At 37.7% G+C, this 25,557-nt stretch overlaps 1 protein-coding gene across 7 annotated transcripts in view; it reads right to left on the bottom strand.

The window, feature by feature from the left end:
* Nucleotides 1–25,557, bottom strand: part of adcyap1r1a (adenylate cyclase activating polypeptide 1a (pituitary) receptor type I) — a 67,166-nt gene that overhangs the window by 3,995 nt on the left and 37,614 nt on the right. For 3 of the 7 annotated variants that reach the window (XM_017707377.2, XM_017707380.2, XM_017707378.2), the window contains exons 4-14: nucleotides 18,845–18,952; nucleotides 17,830–17,930; nucleotides 16,073–16,170; nucleotides 15,592–15,724; nucleotides 12,906–13,059; nucleotides 11,821–11,881; nucleotides 11,572–11,641; nucleotides 11,267–11,358; nucleotides 7,439–7,522; nucleotides 5,179–5,308; nucleotides 3,394–3,435 (exon numbers count right to left, since the gene is read on the bottom strand). In XM_017707377.2, coding sequence (XP_017562866.1) covers nucleotides 3,394–3,435; nucleotides 5,179–5,308; nucleotides 7,439–7,522; nucleotides 11,267–11,358; nucleotides 11,572–11,641; nucleotides 11,821–11,881; nucleotides 12,906–13,059; nucleotides 15,592–15,724; nucleotides 16,073–16,170; nucleotides 17,830–17,930; nucleotides 18,845–18,952 — 1,073 coding nt within the window. The remainder of the gene's footprint in view (nucleotides 1–3,393; nucleotides 3,436–5,178; nucleotides 5,309–7,438; nucleotides 7,523–11,266; nucleotides 11,359–11,571; nucleotides 11,642–11,820; nucleotides 11,882–12,905; nucleotides 13,060–15,591; nucleotides 15,725–16,072; nucleotides 16,171–17,829; nucleotides 17,931–18,844; nucleotides 18,953–25,557) is intronic. The other 4 variants (XM_017707379.2, XM_017707383.2, XM_017707384.2 and 1 more) reach the window with 2 other exon arrangements.

The following is a 25,557-nucleotide window of genomic DNA, read 5'->3' as shown; positions in this document are numbered from 1 at the left end:
CTACATTAGTAATGAACTGATACAAATTCCTCCCTCAGGAAAAAAAAATCTACAGATTACCAGTTTAATTACAAATACATTTCATTAAAAAATGTCATCAGTGATGTACAGGACATGTTTTGCAACATTTACTGACAGAATTCAGCAATAGCCCATTTGCTCATACGTCTATATTCAGGAACACAGGAAGGTTGTTTATGTTGTGGCTGCTGATGTTTTAAGTAGCATATATTTGACATTCACCAACCATTCTCACGAAGAAATTTCGGTAACACTTTCTATGAATGTCATACTTGTAAGCATCTATAAACACATTTATAACATGTTATAATGCATTCATAAGACATTATAAACATGGTTATAAATATGTATAACAATGAATTACACTGAATTACACTTTATAGCCATGTTTATTATACACTATGAATTGTTACTATAATGCATTATAAGTAGTGTTAATAACATGTTATACAGTCAAAGAAGTCAGTCCCAGCTTGGAGAGTGTAAGGACAAATACAAATTATATTTACAACTTGAGATATCCAATATTTTATTTCTCACACTGGTGCTGTTAGGGCTGCATCTTTGGGGCGCCAGTCCTGAATATTCAGATGCTCCAAACAGGCTGTCCAGCCTAGAATTATTGCTACAATGTGCTTTTCTTAACCAGCACTCTCACTTTAAATGTTACATTACATCACAGCAAACCGCATGTCCCTTCTCTGAACCCCCCTGACATCACACCGGGCGTGAAGTTACTGTGGAATCAAGGCCTGGAGAGGGAGAGGCGATATAGCATAGTGTCAAGCTAACGGTGATGTACATTGATTTTCCCACACTGTTGGCAGCACTAGAAGCCTGTAATGCGCTTTATTGTGTTTTAATGTTTCAGTAAATTCTTCAACTTGAAGCCTCACTTTTAACACTGGAGAAGGTTTTAGTACAATATATTTCACTTCACTTACAGCGGACAAATACGACTTGTGAGCTCATATCATTTGTTACGAACAGTACTTATAATGCATTATGTCAACAATTCATAACGCATAATAAGCATGGCTATAACATGTAATACGTTTTATAAAATATTTATAGCCATGTTTACGATGCCGTATGATCGCATTATAACATGTTACAAATGTGACATTCATAAAAAGTGTTACCAGTTTTTTTACTTAAAATCCACTTATACAGTTTTCATAAAAATTTTCTTATTTGAGAATCTACACACACTCAAACAGTTCTGAGGTTTCAGATCACAGCACAAATCTGATGTAGATTTTTTTTCTTAACCTTTTTGTGGTGTTGGGGTCTATGGGATCCATTTTCACTGTTTACCATTATGTGTGTGAGGTTGGACAACATAGACAGGCTGCTGACTAGCTACACCTGCTAAAGGAGGACCCTACACTGGCCACATGTGATATTTTAAACATCTGATACTTTACCATAAATTGTTATGGATGTATTGATTTAAAAAAAAAAGTAAACATAATAAGTAACAAAAATAACACCACACAAGGGTTAAGACCTTTCTGTACAATTTTCATGCAAATGAGCTGAGCGGTGAATAATTAGATTGTTGTGGCACAATAACTGAAATTGTCATGCCCACAGAACTGCAATGAGATGTAACTCTGGAACACACAGAGAGCAGGTGAAATAGTTGGTTGATAGCTTTATTATTATGTTAGATGATTTTATAAGTTTAAAAACAATTCTAGCCTGCTATGTGGCTCTGCATAGACTCATTCTCTTTGCTCTTCAACATGCATGTGTTAGCAACACGGCTCACTGAAAGTATGCGTTCACACAGTGCATGACTATGGCAGATTTATATTTATATATATTTTATATATATATATAAAATCCTTATTAATTAATATTCTATAAATTTTTATTCAAATATTAACACTTTTCTCAGCAAATAAACACATAATTCACAAATAAATAGATTTTGAAAATGTGTCTTTCGCAATATATATATATATATATATATATATATGTCAGTGAAATATTATCGAGACTGAATCTCGGCTCCAAAGTGTGCAGCATAGTGTGAAAGCCCTGCTTCTCAACGACTGAGAACTGGCGTGCAGACTGCAGGTCACATAGCAACGACGTCTCACCTGGCTAATAGCGAACGAAAAGATAAGAGATTTAAGACGAACATTTAGAGACAAATGGACTTATTCGCATTTAAAAGCAGCACAGTCGGTTTTCTGGTATGTTAAATCTGCAAAGAGAGACTGCCTGTCTCTAAAAAGTTGCGAAGATGAAGTCGCTTCTCTTTCAAATTTTCCCGCTCCACCTTAAATGGTGCAGAAGTTACATTTGGCGCCTCAGGCAGAATTTAAGGTGGAACTGGAACATTTGAACGAGAAGCTGGCAAATGAGAAGTGACTTCAGCTTCGTAACTCAGTCGAACGATTAGAGACATTTTAAAAGAAACTGTTCTAGTTTTGAGGAAAAGTGTCCTGGTGGAGGTGGGAGGAATGCAATTATAGCTAATGCTTAAAGCAGAGCAAAGTAAGTGCTTTTGCGTCGATTTTTCTATACTAGGATATTAACGCATACTCAGACATACTGGACATTAAATGTTGTGGGCCCCCAAGGTGGAGTCCCATTTGGGTTGTGACTCCTGACCTAACCTGTCTTTTAATGCAGAGCTGATCAGACTTCTCACTCATCCATGTGTGTTTTTGTTATGTGCCGCCACAGACTGTCCTGGTGCTGCCACTTATACATATATATATATATATATATATATATATATATATATATATATATATATATATATATATTCATGATTGCATTCTGCACTTTAGAATAATTTTAGTGTAGTAAAGAACCACTTTTAGAGTGGTGTTTATAAAGTAAATATATTTAAACTTTAAAATCCTGAATCCTGAAACCCCCACTTCCTGCATTCCTGTCTGTGTTAACTGACCACAGTAGTGGGTGACAGTCATCCAAAGTTAGCATGGTGAAGAATCCAAGACCTTCACAAAACAAAGGAACTAGCCCTTTGACTGGAGAACTGATCTATATTCCTTGTGCACAGGTACCAGACACCTAGCCAGCCTGTAAAAATTGGACTGACCCATACAACGGTTATAATAAAACTTAAAAAAAAAGATTTCAACCAGTATACCACCTGCATGCTACAGATACAGGTTAGGCTGATATACACTCAAGTATTCCTTTCATGGAGTGCAATTATTCACTGACAAAAACATTTTTTTTTCATCACTGACTGAAGTAAAAAAGATTCATATCTCAGACCAAATCTAAATAGATTACAATCTTAGACCAATGCTGCATGCACAATAAAAAATGCATGTTTATCTTTACAGATGACAGACATAGACTAAAGACATTAAAGAGGCTTACCTCTCCATTCAGGAAACAGTAGAGCACGGCTACCACAAACCCCTAGAGAGAATCAGAGTGAGAATACAGTTAACCAGTGGTCAGCGATTATAAATCTGCTGGTCTCAGTGCTTTTAAATGAACGTCTGTGGCATTACAATGTTTCCAGCACTGCGTAGCATGATTGTGTGAACTGCTTTATATTGAAGTCACATAGCAGTGTTAAATAACAGTCTCTGTGTAGGACACTGCATTACTCATTGGCCTCTAATGTTCACTGAGACACTGTGTGACAGTTTTTCTTTCAAAGGCACTAATCTTGCTCACACTGGATGAAAGCTAGCACTGCTTACTTAACCTGTTCGTAATTAGGAACACAGTTTTTGGTAAAGGATTCTTTCAAGAGAAAACAGAAAGAGGAGTCTATGTTTACTGATAACTATGGCTGTGCAAAGGTACTCGAATACTCTGTTAACTGTTTGAGATACTGAAATCTCTTATTCTTATTTGTTACAAGAATAATTCAAGAAAATATAGAGGTTAACAATTTAAATAAACAAAGACTTTATGTTTTATAATTTTTCAGCTCTATGTTTATCATATTTATCACATGTATGTTTTATGACAATTCTGCTCTTACTTGTCACTATAAACACCAAACAGCTATTACATAACCACCTCCTTCTTTCTACACTCTGTTCAGGACCACCACAGCGCAGGTACTATTTGGGTGGTGGATCACTCTCAGCACTGCAGTGACACTGACATGGTGGTGGTAAGTGTATGTTGTGCTGGTAAGAGTGGATCAGACACAGAAGTGCTGCTGGAGCTTTTAAACACTGTGTCCACTCACTGTCCACTTTATTAGACACATGTGGCTTGTTGGTTCAGCTTGTAGATATAAAGTCAGAGACGATAGCTCATCTGCTGTTGCACAGTTTGTGCTGGTCATCCTCAAGTCCTTCATCAAAGGTCACTGGATGCTGTTGGCTGGATATTTTTGGTTGGTGGACTATTGTCAGTCCAGCAGTGACACTGAGGTGTTTAAAACTTAGACACTGCTGTGTCTGATCCACTCACATCAGCACAAAGCAAACTAACTTAGCTGATAATAGTGAAGTCCAGAAACAATGAAAATATATTACTGACAAACTAACATTTTGGCACATCGTCCAATGAGGAGCAAAGACTTTGCATAGAAGACGAGTTGTTATCAGCATCCAGCATTGCACTGGTTAGCTGTAGTATTAGCTCATTAGCTCATCTGAGGAAGGAGCATCGGCTAGTTTTGTTGTCCAACTGCTTTTTTGCCTTCTAACAGCCCTGTTCAATAACTCTGGTGGAATTAGTAAGAAGGAATCAAAATGAGATAAAACAGATTTATTACTATTAAATAAAATAATAAAAAAGTATTGAATTTAAAGGCAGAGGTAATGATGAGAGATTTCTTTACAATTCTTTTGAACTGTCTAATTAAACATCCAATTCAAGTGATTTACTTTTACAAATTCAAATTCAAAAAGAGTATTTGCATAACATACAAGTTTTTGGAGCCCCCAGTCAATAATATGCTTAACATAAACAAATGTGGCCTGTGCAAAAGTTACATTATTCTATATTTTATGTTAACCTCAGCAAATAAATATAACTTGTGCTCTAAAATTAGCAGAAAAAGCCACTTATTTTCATTTAGACAATCAACAAAATGTAATTTGATCAGGTCTGTTCAAACTTTTGCCCATGATTGAAATGGACATGAAATGGATATCTCTAGATGGAGGAGAGCCTGGAGTGTGTTTGCTTTACCTGGAACGATCCGAGGCCTAGTTCAAACACCAGTCTCTCCCTCTTGCTGACGTCCTCGGGAGAAAAGGCAAACACAGTGTAATGGATACCGAACAGAGGGATGAGCAGCAGGGTGGAGCGGGCCAACCTCCTGGAAACACACACCACAATGTCCGGCACATCAATCCATGGCTGGACTCAAATCATGTAGTCAGTACAACAATAAAAACGATGCCGCTGTAATGAAGTGTTACAGAATGTGACGATATCCACCAGACTGGAGTGATATCGCTAAACATACTGCAGTATCACACTGGACTCAAACACCAAAGGCACCACGACACAGTGTGGGATTCCAGTTTTATAACAGATCCACCAGCCGACACAACCAGGGAGGGTTCTGAAAGTTTGGGGATCTAAGCTGTATCCTACTCGCAGCCCCGCAGCCCATTCTTGTCATGTTATTTTGTGTGCAAATTAATAGTTAATTAATTTTGGTAAGGTAAGTTGGTAAGTTGAAGAAACTCTAAATAATAACACTACAATTTCCCAACTATATCTATATAAACTAAATTGTCTATATACATACAATTCATAAATACAAGCTATTTTTCTTATAATATTGTGATTGATAAGAATGAAATAAATAAACTCATACCCTTGTGGCCTGGGGACACTAAGCAAGAAATGGCAAGGCACACAACCAAATCAAAATCCAAATTGGGTTACATTTGGGACGGATTACCAACTGGGTTAACTTGGCATTTGCCCAGTAGCCCCAGGCACTGGGAAGCCCTCAACCAGCATAGAAATATAATAGATTGTCTTGTCTATACACATATTATTTGGTAATACTATCGGTGTGTGGATATGGATTTGTAATCAATGAATAATGTGGTCAGCTAAGTTTAAGAAGTGACCTGATAAGTTTGGCCTGGATTCCGTTGCTATTTTCCAGGCTTGTTACATCTAGGACCATTATTCAGTAAATGCATAGGAAACAATGCAAACTGACCGAGTTATTCCTAAAGTAGAATTCCACTCTTTTTTTATTGCATAGTTACACAGTTAAGATGTTAAAAAGTCTTTCAGAGTGGTTTGATGTGAAGTGCTCCACCCTGCCACCTGACAAAGGTCAGAACTGAACCAGACATCTAATGCATCTAATGCATCTAATGCATCTTACAAAAGCTTATTACATTAAATGGTTACAAATACCTCGTTTAATACGTGAGACATTGTTTTATGATAGTTTTGCAGTTTTTTTTTATCCTTTTAAGCACTGAAAAAAAAAGAAATTCACTGACTTTACTTGATTCAAATGTGTTCATTGGTTTCACACAAATAAAACATATTACATGAACTAAAATTCTTGCCAAAAGGAAGTAAATTGAATTTTATTAAATGTGCAAATGACATACACACTTGAGTCAAGTAAATAAGCACTTTTTATTTTGCGGTAAAAATCTGTTACGCACCAGATACTATCAAGTCTGCACCATTTACTGTTTAGTGAGTAACTCTTTGGTAAGAACCAGACACTGTTTGGTGAGCACTAGATACTATTTAGTGAGCACCACAAACTAAATAGCAGTACTGTTTGGTGAGCAACACAAACTATTTGGTGATAATCACATTCTGTTTGGTGAGCACCAGAAACTGTTTGGTGAGCCCCAGATTCTATTTGGTAAGCATCAGAAACTATTTGGTGAGCACAACATACTATTTGGTGAGCATCAGAAGCTATTTTGTGCTCATCAAACAGTATCCGGTGCACACCAAATATTATCTTGTACTCTCCTGATAACAATAACCTAATACATTGTTGCCAAGTACTGGATTTTGAACTGCAGTATAGAACATGCTTAAAATTATGTTTACTTAAAATGTAAGTAAAATGTAAATAATGTTTTTAAGGGTGAATTTTGAGAATAAGCTTTTCAGTGCTCATTTGGAAACACCACACCAGCCTGTACAATGCTATTTGGGCTTGAAGGTCAATGAAAAGAAAAATGGCCAGTATTATGAGCATATTATCACTGTATTATGCAGTGAGTCTGTCACTGCAGGCAGCAGTGCTATTCGAAAACCTTTGAAATCCCATATGGACTCATGCATGCAGCACACAAATACTGTTGGTTTATTACAAGGCCTCAAGACTTTAAACACATGACAATGTGATGGTATACACCCACTCGCTCACACTTGTGGTAATTAAAACACAGACACATAGACATGCACACACACACACACACGCACACACACGCACACACACACTTACAGGGTGATGGCAGAAAGCTCTGACATCCTGCACGAATGCTGGACAGCCTGTGCTGGCTCACTGAAGCATTTCTGTGCACAGCTGCTAAACACGACAAAGACAACACAACAAAGACAACAAACACCTCTTTAGGACAGAACACTCACATACACTCTTTTACACATCTGAGCATACACACACAAAACAATTCAAGCAGTGACACTCCTCCTGAACACACACACACACACACACACACACACACACATATACACAGTTTGCAACCTTCAGCAACATTCAGCCTAAAAATGCATTTTGTGGCATCAAATTGATGTCTGCCACATCTTTTCATAATTATTGTAATATTGTAAAATTGTTATTCTATACACTATATGGCCCTTCTAGTTATTGAGCTGAACTGTTCCAGCCACATACAATACTAACAAGTGTACAAAATCAAGCACAGAGCCCAATCTCCATAGGCAAACACTGGCAGTAAAAGAGTCAATCTGATTTCAGTTTCTGAAATTTCGGCCACGCTAGATCTGCCCTAGACAACTGTAAGTGCTATTATTGTGAAATGGAAGCATCTAGGAGGAACAACAGCTCCACACAAACTCACAGAGCAGGCCACCAACTATTACATTAGTGACTACAGAGTTGCAAACTGCCTCTGGAAGCAACATCAGAACCAGAATTGCTGGGAGCCATGGCTGAGCAGTTGCTCAGTTGCTAGGACCACTGTACACATGCCAAGTGTCAGTTGGAATGGTTTAAAGCATGTCCGTACTGGACACTGTAGCAGTGGAGATGTTTTCTCTGGAGTGAAGAATCACACTTCACTGTCTAAAGGATGCCAGGAGAGCACTACCTACTGGGAAGCATTTTGGCAGCAGTAAAGTTTGGTGGTGGAGGGATAATCGTAGGTTATAATGGGCTGGTTTTCAGGGTTTTGGCTTGGCATCTTAGTGCCAGTGAAGGGTGATGTTCACTGCATACAAAGACATTTTAGTCAATTATATGCATAAAACTTTGGGGCAATAGTTTGGGAAAGGCCCCTTCCTCTTATAGTATGGCTGTGCCCCTGTGCACAAAGCGAGTAAAGACAAAGCCATAAAGACCTGATTTGCTGACTGTGGTGTGGAGAAACCTGTCATAGCTGCACTCCAAAATCTTGCAGACAGCCTTAGGAGGCTGTTATAGCTGCAAGGTGGGGTGCACTCCACATTAACTGATATGGTTTTGGAATTGGACGTCCAACAAGTTCATATATGTGTGCTGGTCAGGCGTCCACCTACTTTTAGCCATATAGTGTGCGTCCAAACCAAATACTATTTGCATTTGTCATGTGTAGTGTGTTGTGAATTTGAGCCCTGCGTGATTTTCTAACACATTTGCACATGGACATGTTAAATTTTACCGTAGTTAGCTGTGTTTGCCATTTATTTAATGCACTGCAGTGTTACATGTGTGTTATGTGAGCTAGTCAGTGAGCTTTGTTGGTAAGCTACTTATTGTACTCAGATTTTAAAAGCGATCAAAATCCATTGTTTAGCCCATCAGGGGGAGAGTCTCTTGGCTAACCACATATTGTACTGCTTGTGCTGTAAGCATCTGTTGTCGAATAAAAAGCATTGCCGTTTCCAACAATGCTTCCTGCTCGAGCGCTGCTTTGTTGACACTACAGTATGGTCAATTACCATAAACAACTTACACTGCAAAAAATGGTATAGTGACAAGTGAGACTGATCTAGTCATTATATCCAATCTTTGTCATATTGTAAGCTTACTATAACCTTTTTTTTCATTTATTGTTACTTTAAGTGATATTAAGGGAAATTAATTTCACTACCCTGAGCTGCTTTTTACTGTGTCGCTCCAGGGTTTGAAAGTTTTGAACAGCTTTGATAACCTTTCTCATTCTTGTCACATCCTAAGATCTTTATGGTTATAATGTAATGATTATAGTTCTACTACGCCTCCGGCTCTTCTACATGCCTCCATCAAACCCACACATAACAATTCCCATGATTCTCTGGACTCTGACACCGTGAACTCAACTAATCAGGAACCACTTCCCAGATCTATTGTCACCTGCTTCTCATTATCCTCTGTGTATAAATACCTGCCTGTTTTGTAGAGTTCTTTACAAAGTATTGCCAACTTTTTTCACTGAGCTTTCTTTTCTTTTTCTTATCTTCCCATGTTCTGGCCTGTTCTTTGTTCTCATTCTTGTCTTTAGATTCCCCTTTTGGTATTGTTTGTCTTGGACTGAGTGCTGTTTCAGCTTTGACTCATGTATTTGACCCTCTTTTTTCGGTTAGCGCTCATGTTTGTATTTCTACTCTCCGCTGTTCTGAACTGGCCTGGCTTAGACACTCCTTTTGTTTTGCTGCTCTTTGTTAATAATCTGGTTATTTGGTTTAATGTTACAAGTTCAAATTCATGTTATATAGACACATATCAATTCATGGAATTTAGCAATTACTTAACAGTCGCTATTGTACGTGAGCTTCAAGTTTACAGATTTTCTGATCTCTTCTAAATTCAGGGAAACATCTCAAATTTACTGCCTTTGGGAGATCAGTGGCAAACCATGATTAATACAGCTGGGCCTTCAGTTCAGACCAAAAATATAAACAAAAAAAAAAAAAAAGAGAAAGAAAAAACGCATATACCATATTGCTAATTTCTGCTACCTCTATGGAATTTCTAATAGTATGTTAGCACTAAGCCAACACTGATGCATATTAACATTTTTTGTCAATTTTATATTAAACACAGTCATTTGAAACTTGTAAAAGACATCCCAGGCTCTATTTGAAACTTGTACCACAACAATATATGTTTTACCTTATATGTTGCAGTTTTACTCTATTTTTTTTTTTACAGTGACTATTACAGTGTCCTGGCATTGACTCCTTCACATTCCTAAATTCTGACATTTTCTTCTCACTAAATTAGTAAGACTCAATTGTAAATCAAAACATGATTATTTGAATCCACTCTACTGTCATTACATTAGTGAATAATGAACAAGGCCTTCAATTCAGCTCCTGAAGTCCTAGCAAATGAGAGACTTTGCTTGTTGTATATACCAAGACACCACAGAGAAAACAATCCTGATTGGATATCACTCCATTGGCCATTTTATTTTGATTCCAACCAAAACCCAAGAATGAGATGAGTATTACTATAATAGTAGCAGAGTTGTTGTTAAATACAACAAGCATGATGATTCTAAACTAAAAAAGTGAAGTATGCCATGTATTTTTTGAAATCCTAGAAAACATCTAGGCCTTCTCTAAAGCCCTTGAAGTGCAGATAGAGATTAGGTTATAAATGCAGGACACAAATGCAACACATTAGTTCAAAGAATCACTGAAATGATAAGAAAAACTGCGAAACGTGTTAAGCACAGCTCGTATTAACCATCTGTATAAAATCTCAACAACTGCACGTGGACAAGCACGTGCCAATCCAAACCTACAACTCGTCCATCCAGTCCTTCTGGAGAAAACTGCCACCACAGGGGTCCTGAATCAGCAGAACAGTTTGTCCTTCCTAACACTGCATAATCACCAAGAACAACAGACCCAGAAACATTACAGTGCCATTCACAGAACTACAAAACGGTCTGCAGCTGCAGTAACTGCAGTGCGGAACGTCCATTCATCTATAATACTCCCATCAAACTTGACGCCGCAGGGTGTCAGTGCCTAATAATGCTAGAAACACTATCGATCAGCCTCTTAGATGTGTCAGAACTGCACGGACTATCTGTATGGAGTGTGTGTGTCTCTGTGTGTAAGAGATTTGGGTTTCCATGATGATTGAGACAGGCTGACTTACAGGTAAATGCTGGACTCATTCCCTCCAACATCTGGAGACTGCAGCTTCTGGACGAGGATGATGATGATCCCAATGAAGAGCACAAAGTTAATCTGTTAAGATGAAAAACAAAAAGAGTTGTTTGTGCCATTGTTTACAGTGAAAAAACAGAGACGCACCAATCACAAATTTGTATGATTTTTTTACAGTTAAATTGACCGATGGGTGATTTTTATTAGCCTTTTTTAACTTGAACATTATGCCTTATGTCCTTAATGAACAAAAGAACCACACCAGCACATTTGCAGTGAGGCTGTTAGGCTTACCATAATAGAAGCAACAACAGGTCCCTTGATCACCCACCAGAGGGCAGTGTTGTCATTCATATCCCAGCAGCTGCACCAAGAAAAGAAAATCAATGCAAATTGAGGCAGTGCTAGGCTGATCCTTGTCATTTAAACATGACCAGTGTTTTCCCAGAGGTCAAAACTGCCCACAACGATCCCTTTTATTCCCCTTAAAGGACCAAATTAACAGGCAGAAGGGACATTTCTGTCAGCCGCAACAAAACCTACCCAGAGTCATCAAAATGCAGCCGCAAAACCGCCCATATCGTCACACAAATGGTTGGGGTTCCTGGAACGCAGCAGAAAAAAACAAATAGTCTTTTTTCTTGTAGGTACTGCTTCTCTGCACCAATACAGAAATGGCACTTCATCTCTACAAAGATGTTCCAAGGTCAATGAAGGTGACAGTACTTGATCAATGAAATGCATCTATTAAACATCTTTTAAACATCTATTCATCTGCTACAACCCTACATGAGCAATGTATTTAATAAAACAAGCAAACAGTACAGAGCTATCTTAATCATGTAAAATTAAATGCATTAGTTGTTTTTTTTACTTGTACAAACACCTGGAGAATCTGTAGAAAATGATTTTTAACACTGGCCTCCTGTCAGTCATTTATTTAGATCCTCCCCTACACCACATAATTCTGCCCCATCTCTGTCTGCCCAGTTCAGAACACATGGCTGCGCAGGAAGGGTTAAGTAATGGGGGGGTACAGTGTGCTGTGCTGAACTGGAGCTTTCTGTGTGCTACCGTGTTTTCTATCACTGTATAAAAGAAGCTCCATGCAGTCTTTATTATTGCACTGAATTCACAGCGCTGTTGTTATTGATTTCATCAGAGGTGATCACAATAAATGACAACTGAAGTATGAAGTATATTTATAATGTCCAGTTTTTTCCTGTCTAAAGAGGTATAAAAGGAATAAAAATCTACACATCATATTCTAGGTATGTCTAAATAAATGCGACAACAGGACTGCAAAAACATTTTAAAGAAGAGTTTAAAACAGAAACAGACTTTATTCTCACTATTAAGTAGCCATATCCTACATTTTTATTCCATAAACATGTACATGATTATTTACACAAAATAGCCCTTATAACCTCAATTTGAATGAGTATAGCCAACCTGCTGCACACTGAATAGGTGGATTTATGTAAATGCATTGTTTTTTTTTTGTGAAACAGTGAATGCAAAACAGGCTTTTTCTGCAGCTTATTTTGAATGTTAAACAGTCTCTACCGTCTACACTTTAACTCTTCCGTGATATGGGCCCTTTATAGGGCTAAAATGACACAGCCTACCCCAGCCAATGATGGTGTACCAGTAGAAGTATCTCCTCTCTGGGAAGAAGGTTTCCACCAGCAGAGTGAAGAGATACAGGCCTTCGATGAAGAGCCAGAAGTAATTAGACATGACACAGTAGTGGAAGAACACCATCACTGCTTTACATGCCACCTAGAAGTAAGAATATACATGAGAAATACAGAACAATGGCAGTTAAAAGAATAATCAATATAATATGACAGACAACCTATGGTAACTAGGGATGTGACGGTTATTGTTTTTAACTATATGCTGTGGTATTAAATATAAAAATCGATAACCACATACAATTACCATCTTTTTAATAAGTCATAGTGGAAGTAAAAGAGATGAGTAGTTTGATGCGAAATGGTTCATTTTTAGTTACTGGGTTAGATTTACAGTTATTTACAGTAGACTTACAGCAGTGGTGATAGGAACCAAGGGTCACGATGCCAACAGCGCCAATATGGCCATCTTCTTTACTATCCAGCCATTTTATTTACTATCCATTTTATTCTATCAAACTTACATTTGTCTTCTTAGGTTTTATATGTAATATTGATCATGTTAACTTAAAAAAAATGTTTTGGGGGGACTATTAAACCTTACAATGTCCTGTATGTATCTGTATGTCATGGGCTAAATGAATAAGGCCTAAATCTTATTTCAAATCTATCATTAAACAGGCATCAGGAAGCATATTCATAACTATTTTTAGTTAGTTTTTAGATGTTAAAATTTAGATATTAAATTCTTTGGATGTCTGGTTCCAATCACTACTGTATATCTACTGTAATGTTTACTCTGTATATCTAGAATGACACATTTCATGTCAAAACACTCTGAGTTTGTCTTAGCCATTTAATTATGAAAAGATTTTTGAAAGTATTTAAAAGGCTATCAATAAATCCTGTGATTTTAGTATATTTTAACAAAATCTCAATAGTACCAACTAAAATCCTGGTTATGATATCATGATAAGAAATACCCTCCCATCACTAATGGCAGCATAATCATCTAAAATAAAACGTTTTTGTCTACATAGACATAATACTGTCTCAATGTACCCTGGCATCGAAGACTTAAGATTAAGGTTAGTTAATGTGTAAACATTCCTAAAGATAAAGGTAAAATCAAAAGTAACACGTTTCTTATTATTACTATTATTTTTAGGTTCTCTCATAGGACCTATATGGTAAAGGTTCTATACCAATTAAAGCTTTTTCATAGAACTGCACGTCCAAGCCAACACCTGTTCAGGAACCATTACTTTTTATAAATACAGTACGTCATTCACCCCCATTCACTGTAATAGCTGCAAGAGTGGCCTTTATCATGCTCATCAATTTCTCCCTGATTTAATCAGGCCAAGTGATGTCATCAGAATGGTCTCTGATTGGCTGCCAGACCAAACTCTGAGCCCTCGGTCAGGTGTATTAGGAGCACATGCGGAGCTGAGCAGGTATTGACATGGTAATGCAGCACTAATGGAATATTTCCATGGCCTGCTGATCTGGGCTGCTACAACGTTAATTACAGTTGTTTTGCAGACAGAGGCCAGGGCCAGCAGAGCGGGTGCTGCTCTCTGCAAAGCGAAAGCCTGAACCCAGGTGATCTTAGTGAGCAGTACTTTGTGCGTTTCTGATGCAAATGGAACTAAAACTATTGTCTTGTTTGCATTCATCGCTTAATTTACATAACATGCATTATGTTTGGCTTCTAATGGAGCACATAATTCATTTAAATAGGCTGGAGAATTACTGACTAGTACTGACTAGTGCTATGCACAATATAGAAAATAATGTAATAATGAACAATATAGAAAACAACAATGATAATACTAATAACTGTGCACACAGCAATCCTCATACTAAAGTGTATTTGCTTATTGTTTACATGTGTACAGACATAAACAAACTGCGACTATGTTTTCTATTCTAGACTTTCACTTTATACGACTGATACAGCAGGTAACTACTGCCTAAAAATATAAAGCATAGCTGAAATAGTACAGTGCACTCTTAGAAAAGATGGCTCTTCATAGGTTCTTTAGTAAAGACGGTAATGCTATATAGTCATGAACACTCAAAGAACCCTTTGCATGTTAAAAATGTTTTTTGCATCATGAAAGGGTTCTTCAGAGAGATGGAGAATGCGCTGTATATGGTTCTTTATAGAATCCTTTTGTAAAGAGTTCTATATAGCACCAAGAAGGTGCTGTATATATATATATATATATATATATATATATACATATATATATATATATATATATATATATATATATATATATATATATATATATATATATATATATATATATATATAATGTAAATAAAAGCTTGACATTGTAACAGTAGAAGAACCCTTTCTGATGCATTTTCAAAAAGGTTCTATATAGGCCCATCTATAGCTCATACTCCATCAATCTGGAGAACACATTCATGATGCAAAGAACGTTTTAAATATGCAAAGGGTTCTTTGAGTGTTCATGTCTCTATACATAGCCATTTTCTTTACTATAGAAGAAGCATCTTTTTTTTAATGTAGCACTTTTCCTGAGCAAATACATGTGCACTGCTGATAGAAATTGCTTTTTACATTTCAATTTTCTCAGGTGCCTAAAACTTTTTCACAGTACTATATATATAAGACAAGACTGATGCAATGAAAAGGCCTCACCGTGTGGACAAAGCAGTGGTCACTGTCTTCCTCAGCATACAATACCCCATCCTTAATGAAGACGGAGATGGCTCGCAGGATGAACGACACAAACAAGTTCATGTGGATGAAGTTCCTGGTGCAGTGCAGCTTCCTGTCAAAGCCATGGACAAGATAAGTGTGCACTAATGAATGGGTTGCGTTACTCTGAGAACAGTGTGTATGAAGAAGATACAGGAGCGAACAGGAATAACAGTGAGATTAAAAAAAAGTCTGCACAGGGTTTCAGAGCACATTTCATTGCAAGTCCTGCGACAGCCAGCAGAATTAAATCAGAATCACTTGGAGGAGGGGAAAAAATAGCGCTCCCTCCAACTGGCAGGATGAAATTCAATTTCCAGTGCAGGACAACCGGATCTGAAATGGAATTGACCCTTAGACAGGTTTCCCCAATATCTGCTTTATGCAGTGTGATTACTGGACATAGGGCTGTTAGACTGACCTGAACCTGCAAAGGATGACCATAGCAGTGGTGAGGGACACCAGGGAGGTGCTGTAGCCCACTGTATAAAGAGCCTTCACTGATGCATAGTACATATCCTGTAGAAACAGCAAGGAGCACATGATAAACATACATGCAAAGGAAATATATTTACATATTGTTTGACATATATGTAAATATCAATAATGGACATTTTATACATATGATTACATCTGTGCATATATCGGGATATATCTGAATATTAAACATGGCATATTCTACTATATTTTGAACATATTTAAAAACATCACATAATTCCACATTTATTACATACATTTTAATATGAGTAATTATATCTATGTATATTTTTCTTCCATGTGGGAACAGCAAGCAAAAAAAACTGTTCCTGTGTTTTTGTGCAGTGGGTCATAATCTACATTTTCTTTTTCAATCCCCCCCGAGGTAAATTTATGACATTTGCCTGGCTTTATGTTGTCATAATTCATTTCTTTAAGGCCATCTTATATCCTCCATCCATCTTATATATTATATGGCTGCATTTGTTACTAATATATATATATATATATATATATATATATATATATATATATATAATATAAAAAATAAATCTCCATTCTGATTAGCTGCCATGTATTGTGTCATTGTGTCTCTTTCAAAAAGCAGTCCAGGCTGGCACTGCATGAGAAGGCCTGGCTCACAGTCTCTGCTCTAATTCATCCCAAAGGTGTTCTGTTGGGTTGAGGTCAGGACTCTGTGCAGGCCAGTCAAGTTCTTCTACACCAAACTCACTCATCCATGTCTTTATGGACCTTGCTTTGTGCACTGATGTGCAGACATGTTGGAACAAGAAAGGGCTATCCCCAAACTGTTCCCACAAAGTTGGGAGCATGAAATTGTCCAAAATCTGTTGGTCTGCTGAAGCTTTTAGAGTTCCTTTTACTGGAACTAAGGGCCGAGCCCAAATCCTGAAAAACAACCCCACACCATAATCCCCCCTCCACCAAACTTTACACTTGGCACAATGCAGTCAGACAAGTACTGTTTTCCTGGCAACCACCAAACCCAGTCTTATCCATCGGATTGCCAGACGGAGAACCGTGATTCGTCACTCCAGAGAGCACGTCTCCACTGCTCTAGAGTCCAGTGGTGGTGCTTTACACCACTGTATTTGATGCTTTGCACTGCGCTTGGTGATGTAAGGCTTGGATGCAGCTGCTCGGCCATGGAAACCCATTCCATGAAGCTCTCTACGCTGTTCTTGAGCTAATCTGAAAGCCACATGAAGTTTGGAGGTCTGTAGTGATTGACTCTGCAGAAAATTGGTCACCTCTGCACACTACGTGCCTCAGCATCCTCTGACCCCGCTTTTTACATGGCCTACCGCTTCATGGCTGAGTTGCTGCCGCTCCACTTTGTTATAATGCCACTGACAGTTGACTGTGGAATATTTAGTAGTGAGTAAATTTCATAACTGGTTGCACAGGTGGCATCCTATCATGGTACCACGCTGGAATTCACTGAGCTCCTGAGAGCAATCCATTCTTTCACTAATGTTTGTAGAAGTAGTCTGCAGGCCTAGGTGCTTGGTTTAAACACATGTAGCCATGGAAGTGATTGGAACACCTGAATTCAATGATTTAGATGGGTGACTGAATACTTTTGGCAATTTAGTGTAAAAAACAATAAACATTTGTTTTTCCTTGATGTGGGCCCTTTAATGTGCAGCAGTAGAAAGTGTATTTTGAAAGACCACATACAGGTTTGGTGCCATTCTCATCAGGCAGGCAGGCATCCACGTAATGTGGGTAAGGTTCAGACCAGCCGTCTTCAGTACAGTTCCTGCTGATCTTCCCAAGGCCTGTGAAACCACCAACAAACAATCAATATCAGATTTACAGTGATACTTGGTGAAAAATGTACACATTTTAGGCCTTTATTCATATGTAGTCCATCACCCAAGACATGTTTGATGTATAAAGTTTGCTTTTTTAGTTTTGTACTAGACTATGAGGCTAATGAAGCTAACATGTAATGATCCCAAGCAGTGCTGGCCTGAATAATTAGAAAAATCAAGGATTTGTTCCTTATGTTGGTATTCGATTCTATATTTAGTACTCGAAAACACTGTTGAACTACAGCTTGGTTATGACTGAGCTCAACTCAGCCTGTGTTGCTCTCAGTGCACTATGAAATGTAAATTTAAGTGTTTTTAGGGGCAATGTTGAGAATGTTGAAATGTGAAGCCCTACATGTTAGCATCATCAAAACTGTGTGGATAAATATTTGCAAACTTGCCTCAAAGCATGCTCTTGTTGAGAAATCTCGATTACATTTTGCCTATAGTTTCTGACACTGTACAATATACTGTTATAAACAAAAATGGATAAAAGTTGAGTAGAGTTTAGCCTTCAAGGTTGCTACTACTACTTAACCACATTTTGTTTATTTTTATAGATAACAAACTTTAAATACCAAACATATATTGTCTAATTATCATTTTAAATACTGGACTAAGTAGTGTTGAATGAAGCATTGTAAAATAAATTTAATAGAAATAATTTTAAGAAATAATAATAATAATAATAATAATAATAATAAGAAGAAGAAGAAGAAGAAGGAAAAGTAGGAAAAGACGAAGAAGAGGAACAAGAAAAAAATGCGAACACTGGCAATACTTTCAGTGCTTGGACCCCTAATTAACAGCAATGTATTGTAACAGATGAAGCTCAAATATAAACTGTACCTACAAAAAAGGATATGAGAGTCACTCACCCTCCTCGGGACTCATAAACCCAAAGAGCTCAGGGCAGTTGACCACGACAATCTCGCCTATGCTGGCAGCCTGCCAGCATGTCAGGTTATCCCACTCCCAAGCACAGCCTGTGGGACAAAACACGAAGCACTTACACAGACACATCAGCCTCAATATACCAAAAGGCCACAGGCCAGTCAACCCTTAATACGCATCATGTGTCAACTACTTTTAAAACTGTCATAAGCAATTTTTCATGAAGATTAACCCTTGTATTATGTTGAGAAAAAAATACATATATTATGTTGTGGGTCATTTTGACCCGTATTATGTAAAACCACTCAAAACAGTCAAAAATGAAGTTAAACCAATAGGAACTTTATTTTAGATCATACAAACATTTAGAATAGATGAGAAGAAGAGATATACAATTCCATTTGTCGGAAAGGACAGCGTCCTCTGAATGGAACAAGGCGCTCATCGACAGTAACATGGGGGCCAGGATTATACAATAAAGGCAGGATTTTGACCCATTTATCCCAAACATCTCTGATCGCTGCAAGTTTGTCTCTCTCGCGTCGACCAGCTCTGGTGTCACGGTTGTCAAATCGGATCACGCGAGAGATCATGTGAAATGTCTCCAAAGACATTGTTGCTCGGAAGATTGGCCTTCCATTCTCTTCATTCCATAGACTAGCAGTTGCTTCACCCTTTGACCTGTATACTCCAGCTAATACGAGAATTCCAATGTAAGCATGCAAGTCAGTTGGATCCAGTGACTTCCATTTTTCTTGAAAGACACGCCTCCCCTCCAAGTTGGTCATGTCAAGGATTATCTTCTCTATGGGTGGGGATATGAAGAGCTGAAATGCTGATTCAATATCATCAACTCTTGTGACAGCAAATCTTGTCGGACCAGGAGTCATTTTGATGACATTAGAAGATGACAATCTGCCTCGGCTTTGGTGTGGTGATGTTGACCATTTTATTTTACCATCTTTAGATGTCCATATCCCCTCTGTGGATGAAGATTGTGGCGTTTCTTGGTTTTCATCTGTTGAAGGGACACTAGTAGACTCGTCCTCTGAATCCTCATCATCATGGGAAAATTGACAATCTGGACAAGCATTGTCCTCTGGCTCTGAGGAATCCTCCATCTCTGAAATATCTTCCTCTACATCAGCTGTAAATTCAGCTGTAAATCTTCTGGAGCTCATTTTTGGTGTATTTCTCAAAGAAAGGGCATGGAAAGAGTGACAAGGGCAGGGGAGAGAAAGTCCCTTTTCCATACACACCTGGTTCTGAATGGCTATTCAGAGGCAATCAAAATAAAGTACATAAAAAGACATGTACTTGTAAGATGTTTATTTTGGATTTGTACAGCTAATTTGTGTCTGGGTCAAAATGACCCGCAACATCATCTTTGTATACAAACTCTGTGCAGACACACCACGACACATCAAAGTGTCCAGATTTTACACAGTAGTTCATGACCCTAGATGAGGAAAAGTCATACAATTTCATGGACAAAAAGTAAGGATAACCTGCACTTTGGTCAACACAAAAATTGAAATGGGTCAAATTGACCCGAAACATAATACAAGGGTTAATCTTTGTGAGTTCTTTTTTTTCCTCTCACAAGAGCCACCAAGCACAGCACCTACCCCCCCTGAACAAAATTAGATTTTAAGGGCTCATATCATGGATAAACTAAAGTTGCTTTTTGGTATTAAAATAGTTCTATGTACTTTGAAAACACTGTAAATGTTACATCATTCCATACACTCCATTTATGATGTCACAACGATGACCACATTTCCATATGACCACCGATTCAGCCTACAGCAGTTCAGCATCACTAATTCATGTTTCAGTAATGTAATTTAGGCAAACTGTCTGTAGTTCTTAAATAAGAAGATATGGGGAATCGATTAAACACTGTGCTGTTCATGTCTTTCGGAAAGCCAGTGGCTGTTCTGTGGATTTCCTAAGTGAAAATAAGTTAACACATCCTCTACAGAAAAAAAACACACATCTGCACATTTTAATGCATTTTTGCTGAATGTGACATTTTAGGAAAAAGAACAAAAAAACATAAAATATGACCTATGTAAAAGTTATGGCACATTTAATATACACTCACTGGCCACTTTATTAGGTACAGGTGCTAGTAAAAGGTTGGACCCCCTATTTACTGTTGCCTTTCTATCATCTCGAACCAGTCTGCCCATTCTCCTCTAACCTCTCACATCAACAAGGCATTTTCATCCACACAACTTCCGGTCACTGGATATTTTCTCTTTTTCGGACCGTTCTCTGTAAACCCTAGAGACGCTTGTGCATGAAAATCCCAGTAGATCAGCAGTTTCTGAAATACTCAGACCAGCCCGTCTGGCACCAACAACCAAATCACCTTGAATCCCCTTTCTTCCCCATTCTGATGCTCGGTCTGCACTTCAACAAGTTGTCTTGACCACCTATACATGCCTAAATGCATTGAATTATGCCCATGTGATTGGCTGATTAACTATTTGTGTTAACAAGCAACTGAACAACAACTGTACCTAATAAAGTGGCCGTTGAGTGTATGTATTATCTCCTCAGTATGCTAAACTCAGCCATCAGAGAAACTCTGTACTACAATTTTAAGGAAATGCCATATTCAAATTAAAAAAAGATGTATAACTTATTTTCACTGAGAACATCAACAAAACATGTTCTTTGACTGGTGTTCAAACCTCTGCATACAACTGTAAACCAAAACAACTTAACAACCTAATTATCCTTAACAGACTAATTCTAAGGGTCAAATATATAAAATCACAGAACTGACCTATAGGAAGAACAGTGAAACAATTAACAATGAAAAATGCCGAATATGAGCCCTTTCAACTACTAAAAACATTCTGACAAAAGTTTTTTCACTGACTTTGTCAATTTTATTTAGCTAGCCTTAGACAATAGAGTGGATATATTGGATAATCCCAATGCCTCACATGTGAAAGATGGGGGTTCGACTCCCCACTCAGGCAGAAATGACACTACTGCACCACATCCTTGAGCATGACTCCTAATGTTACCTTCATACAGCACTAAAAATAAAAAAAGCTATGTGGTGAATAAAAATCTGCATGTGATCAGAGGACAGCAACGTGTATATGTGACATTATCAACATTTAATAGAAAAATGAGTGGCATTATTTTTCTTGTGATATTATAAAAACATCAAATTAAACCATACCTAATGTTAAAATTAGGAAAACTAAGCAGATTAGCCAGTGAATTATGCAGACCTGCTTCAGGGTGTTGCATATCAGTCTGATTTTGTAGTAAGCTACTGTATGTAAACATATCCTACAATGTCCTTGTATTTTGTTTTTGTCCATTTATGTTATCTGTGTGATTTTATGTAGCAAAAACAGTCAAAATTCATTTTTCCATGGCCATTTTTCAGCCTCTCTTAGAATTAACAGGCTGTTTTTGTCACTGTGCCTTTAAGACTGATATATGTAAATTACCTCTGTTCTGATTGGCTATAATGATGTGTACTGCACCTCATTCAAAAAGGCAGTCTGGAGTGAAACACTCATTATAACTTCAGCATGAATGGGTGGAGCTAAACTGCTATATAGACTGAATAGACAAGTATGTGTAGACGTGTCAGTTTACAGCAAAAACATGGAATACAAAACAATGCTTACATACTGTATCAAAGTAAACAAAACAAGAAAAGTTGTTTTCCATGATATGGGCCTTTTAATATTAGTACTATTTCCTGAAAAATAAGTTACTAAGCATTGTGATATTGGTTCTATTAGTATTCCGTGTAAATAAACTTCAAATCTGTGTGACCTTACATGTTTGTTCTATCATTATCTGTTGTTGCATTCTATGCAGCACACAGAGGGCATTTTGATTGTTCCAGTCATTGAAGTGGCAGTGACATCACATAAATTCCTTTAAAGGAGACATCTGAGACCTAAGCCACTCAGACCAACAGGGGGCGCTATGAGTCAACACTCCTCTCCCCAGTCTCCATATGACTCATCCTGACCCTGGAGGTGAAGCTGATCAATACGCGATCATGGTGAAAATCCATCACATTCTCAACTGCGTCGTCTCCTGATGGGGGAATTCAATTCCGCTCCTCTGCTTTCCTTTGGCACCTTACAGTGATTATCTTCGCTCCAGCAATGCCTCAGTGTACTGTCAGAAAGCTGATGACAGCTCCGTTTAGGCAGCTGCAGCTTCTCCTCCGCCTCCCTCTGCCTTTCTCTGGAGTCGGTGAGAACGCTGTGTGTTTTCGTGCACGCAGGACTAAAGCACTGTATCCTGGAGCTCTTCATCAGAATGAAATCGGGGTATTAGAGAGAGTTAGGAGCAAAATCGTCGGAGCACATAATCTCTGATTTAGGAGATTTTCAGTGATGCCCAGCGATTGTCAAATTTGAAACCAACAAACAAAGACAAAGACAGTCAGGTTGGAGTGGTGGAAGAGGGTGACGCTCAAACAGATACACTGCAAGGCCTGGCCGGATGGACAGAATGACCACTGAAAACTCAAATTACACACACACATTCGTCTCTCAGGTCCTTGTTGGTGCTGTTTCTGCAATTAAGGCAGTCGACTCCAGATGTGTGATCTTTCCACATTCAGGAAGTGAAATAACACTGGCTCGTCTAAAATAAAGCACGGAACCCTGCCAAAAACAGTCCTGGTAGAGTTCACAGGCACAGTAACTGGCCGTGTGCCTGATGAAGTCCAGTGATGAATCTGCCCTGAATGTGTACATAACCACCCCGTAAATGAACGATACTACATCTCTCTCTCTCTCTCTCTCTCTCTCTCTCTCTCTCTCTCTCTCTCTCTCTTACTGTCTCTCCCTATCTATTTTCTTGTCTCTCATTCTCTCTCTTACTTTTCCATCTTTTTCTTTATCTATCTATCTATCTATCTATCTATCTATCTATCTATCTATCTATCTATCTATCTATCTATATTTTTCTGTTTCTTTCCTTCTTTTTTCTAGTCTTTCTCTCCTTTTCACTCTTTCTAACTCTTTCTTAATCTGTCTCTCCCTATCTATTTTCTTCTGCCTCTCATTCTATCTTTTAAGCTCTCTCCTTCTCTCACACTTTCCCATCTATCTATCTATCTATCTATCTATCTATCTATCTATCTATCTATCACCCATAGTTTTCTGTTTCTTTCTTTCCTTCTTTTTTCAATCGTTCTCTCCTTTTCACTCTTTTTAACTCTCTCTTACTCTGTCTCTTCCTATCTATTTATTTTCTTCTGTCTCTCATTCTCTTTCTCCCTCTTTCTGCTGTCACACCCTCTTCATCTCTCTCACTATTTTCTCTAACTTTCTTTCTTTTTTCTCTCTCACTTTTTCTATTTCAATCTCTCTCTCGAACCCTCTCTCTCGCTGTTATTTCACACTGTCTACATCTCTCTCTTTTTTCTGTTTTGTCTTTTCTCTTTGTTTGTTTGTTTCTTTCCTCTCTTTCTTTCTTCTTTAATTCATTCTTTCTTTCAGTATTTCTTTTCTATTAAAACTCTCTAACTCTTTCTTTCTCTCTCTCTTTTTCTATTTCAGTCTCTCTGTGTCTCTGCCTCTGTCTCTTTCTCTCTGGTGGAGGAAGAGAGCAGTAGATTGTTTTTTTCTGCCCAGTGGCACACGCTGCTCCCTCCTCTTCACTCTAATCTGTTTTTGCTCTGTCTGGCAGCCTGGACACAAAGCCAATTACCTCTTAAAGGGCAAATAAGAGTAGTCCAAACCAGCAGAGAGAAGATGGAATGGACAGAGATGAATCACAGACTACACACACCCAAACTGTCTGACCATTAGGCTATTTGAGACAATTGAGGCTATTACAACAGAATACAGCCTACATGATTAAAGGGCCTACATCTTACATTTTTATTACCTTACTGATATTTCATTTTTCTCCTGTGGTCAATTATTGATGTTTGTTGGTTTTAAGTACCAAAAACTAAAGCCATAATTCATTTTTACATCACTATTTCCAATCTCTCTTATTACTTAGAATTAAACAGGCTAATTTCATTACTGTGCCTTTAAGACTGATATATATATATATATATATATATATATATATATATATATATATATATATATATAAATGCACTCTGTCTTGTCTGGCTGCTCTGTATTGCATTAAAAAAGTAGTCTGGGCTGCAACACGCCTTAAAACTTTAGCTTAGCTTTTAGTGACGTCCCCAAAGAAATCTCATTCAAAGTGGGCTATATTACAGCTTAGTTTGGAAGCAAGGATTGCATGGAATGAAGAGTGAACACTGCATATGAAAATATTTACATACCACATCAAATTGATTTCTTAAAAATAAAAAAACATGGACAATTCATATTTCCATGATATGGTCCATTATTATGCACCAGTGAGATTACAATAGTAATATTAATACACACTGCCATACCTTACTTGAAGTATGTTAAAGGCAATTTGATTCAATTTCTTCATTGTTTCCATGACGGAAATAACTTGATTCATCCAAGCACTCACAGAGATGCTAATGAGGACAATCTGTGATTGGTCAGAATGCTCACAGCACAAAATAAAGCATATCACTGCTGTCGGAACAAAACCTTCTCCAAAATAGTAACTTTACAGGAGAAGAAAAAAATATACTTTACGTTTATTGTAAGTCAATGGAACCAGAGTTTTTTCCAAATAATTTTGGGTCATT

The sequence above is a fragment of the Pygocentrus nattereri genome, chromosome 19, assembly GCF_015220715.1.
Source record: "Pygocentrus nattereri isolate fPygNat1 chromosome 19, fPygNat1.pri, whole genome shotgun sequence".
In the NCBI taxonomy this organism is placed as follows: Eukaryota; Metazoa; Chordata; class Actinopteri; order Characiformes; family Serrasalmidae; genus Pygocentrus; species Pygocentrus nattereri.
The sequence above is the reverse complement of the archived record's forward strand: the minus strand, read 5'-3'. Positions and strand labels throughout refer to the sequence as shown.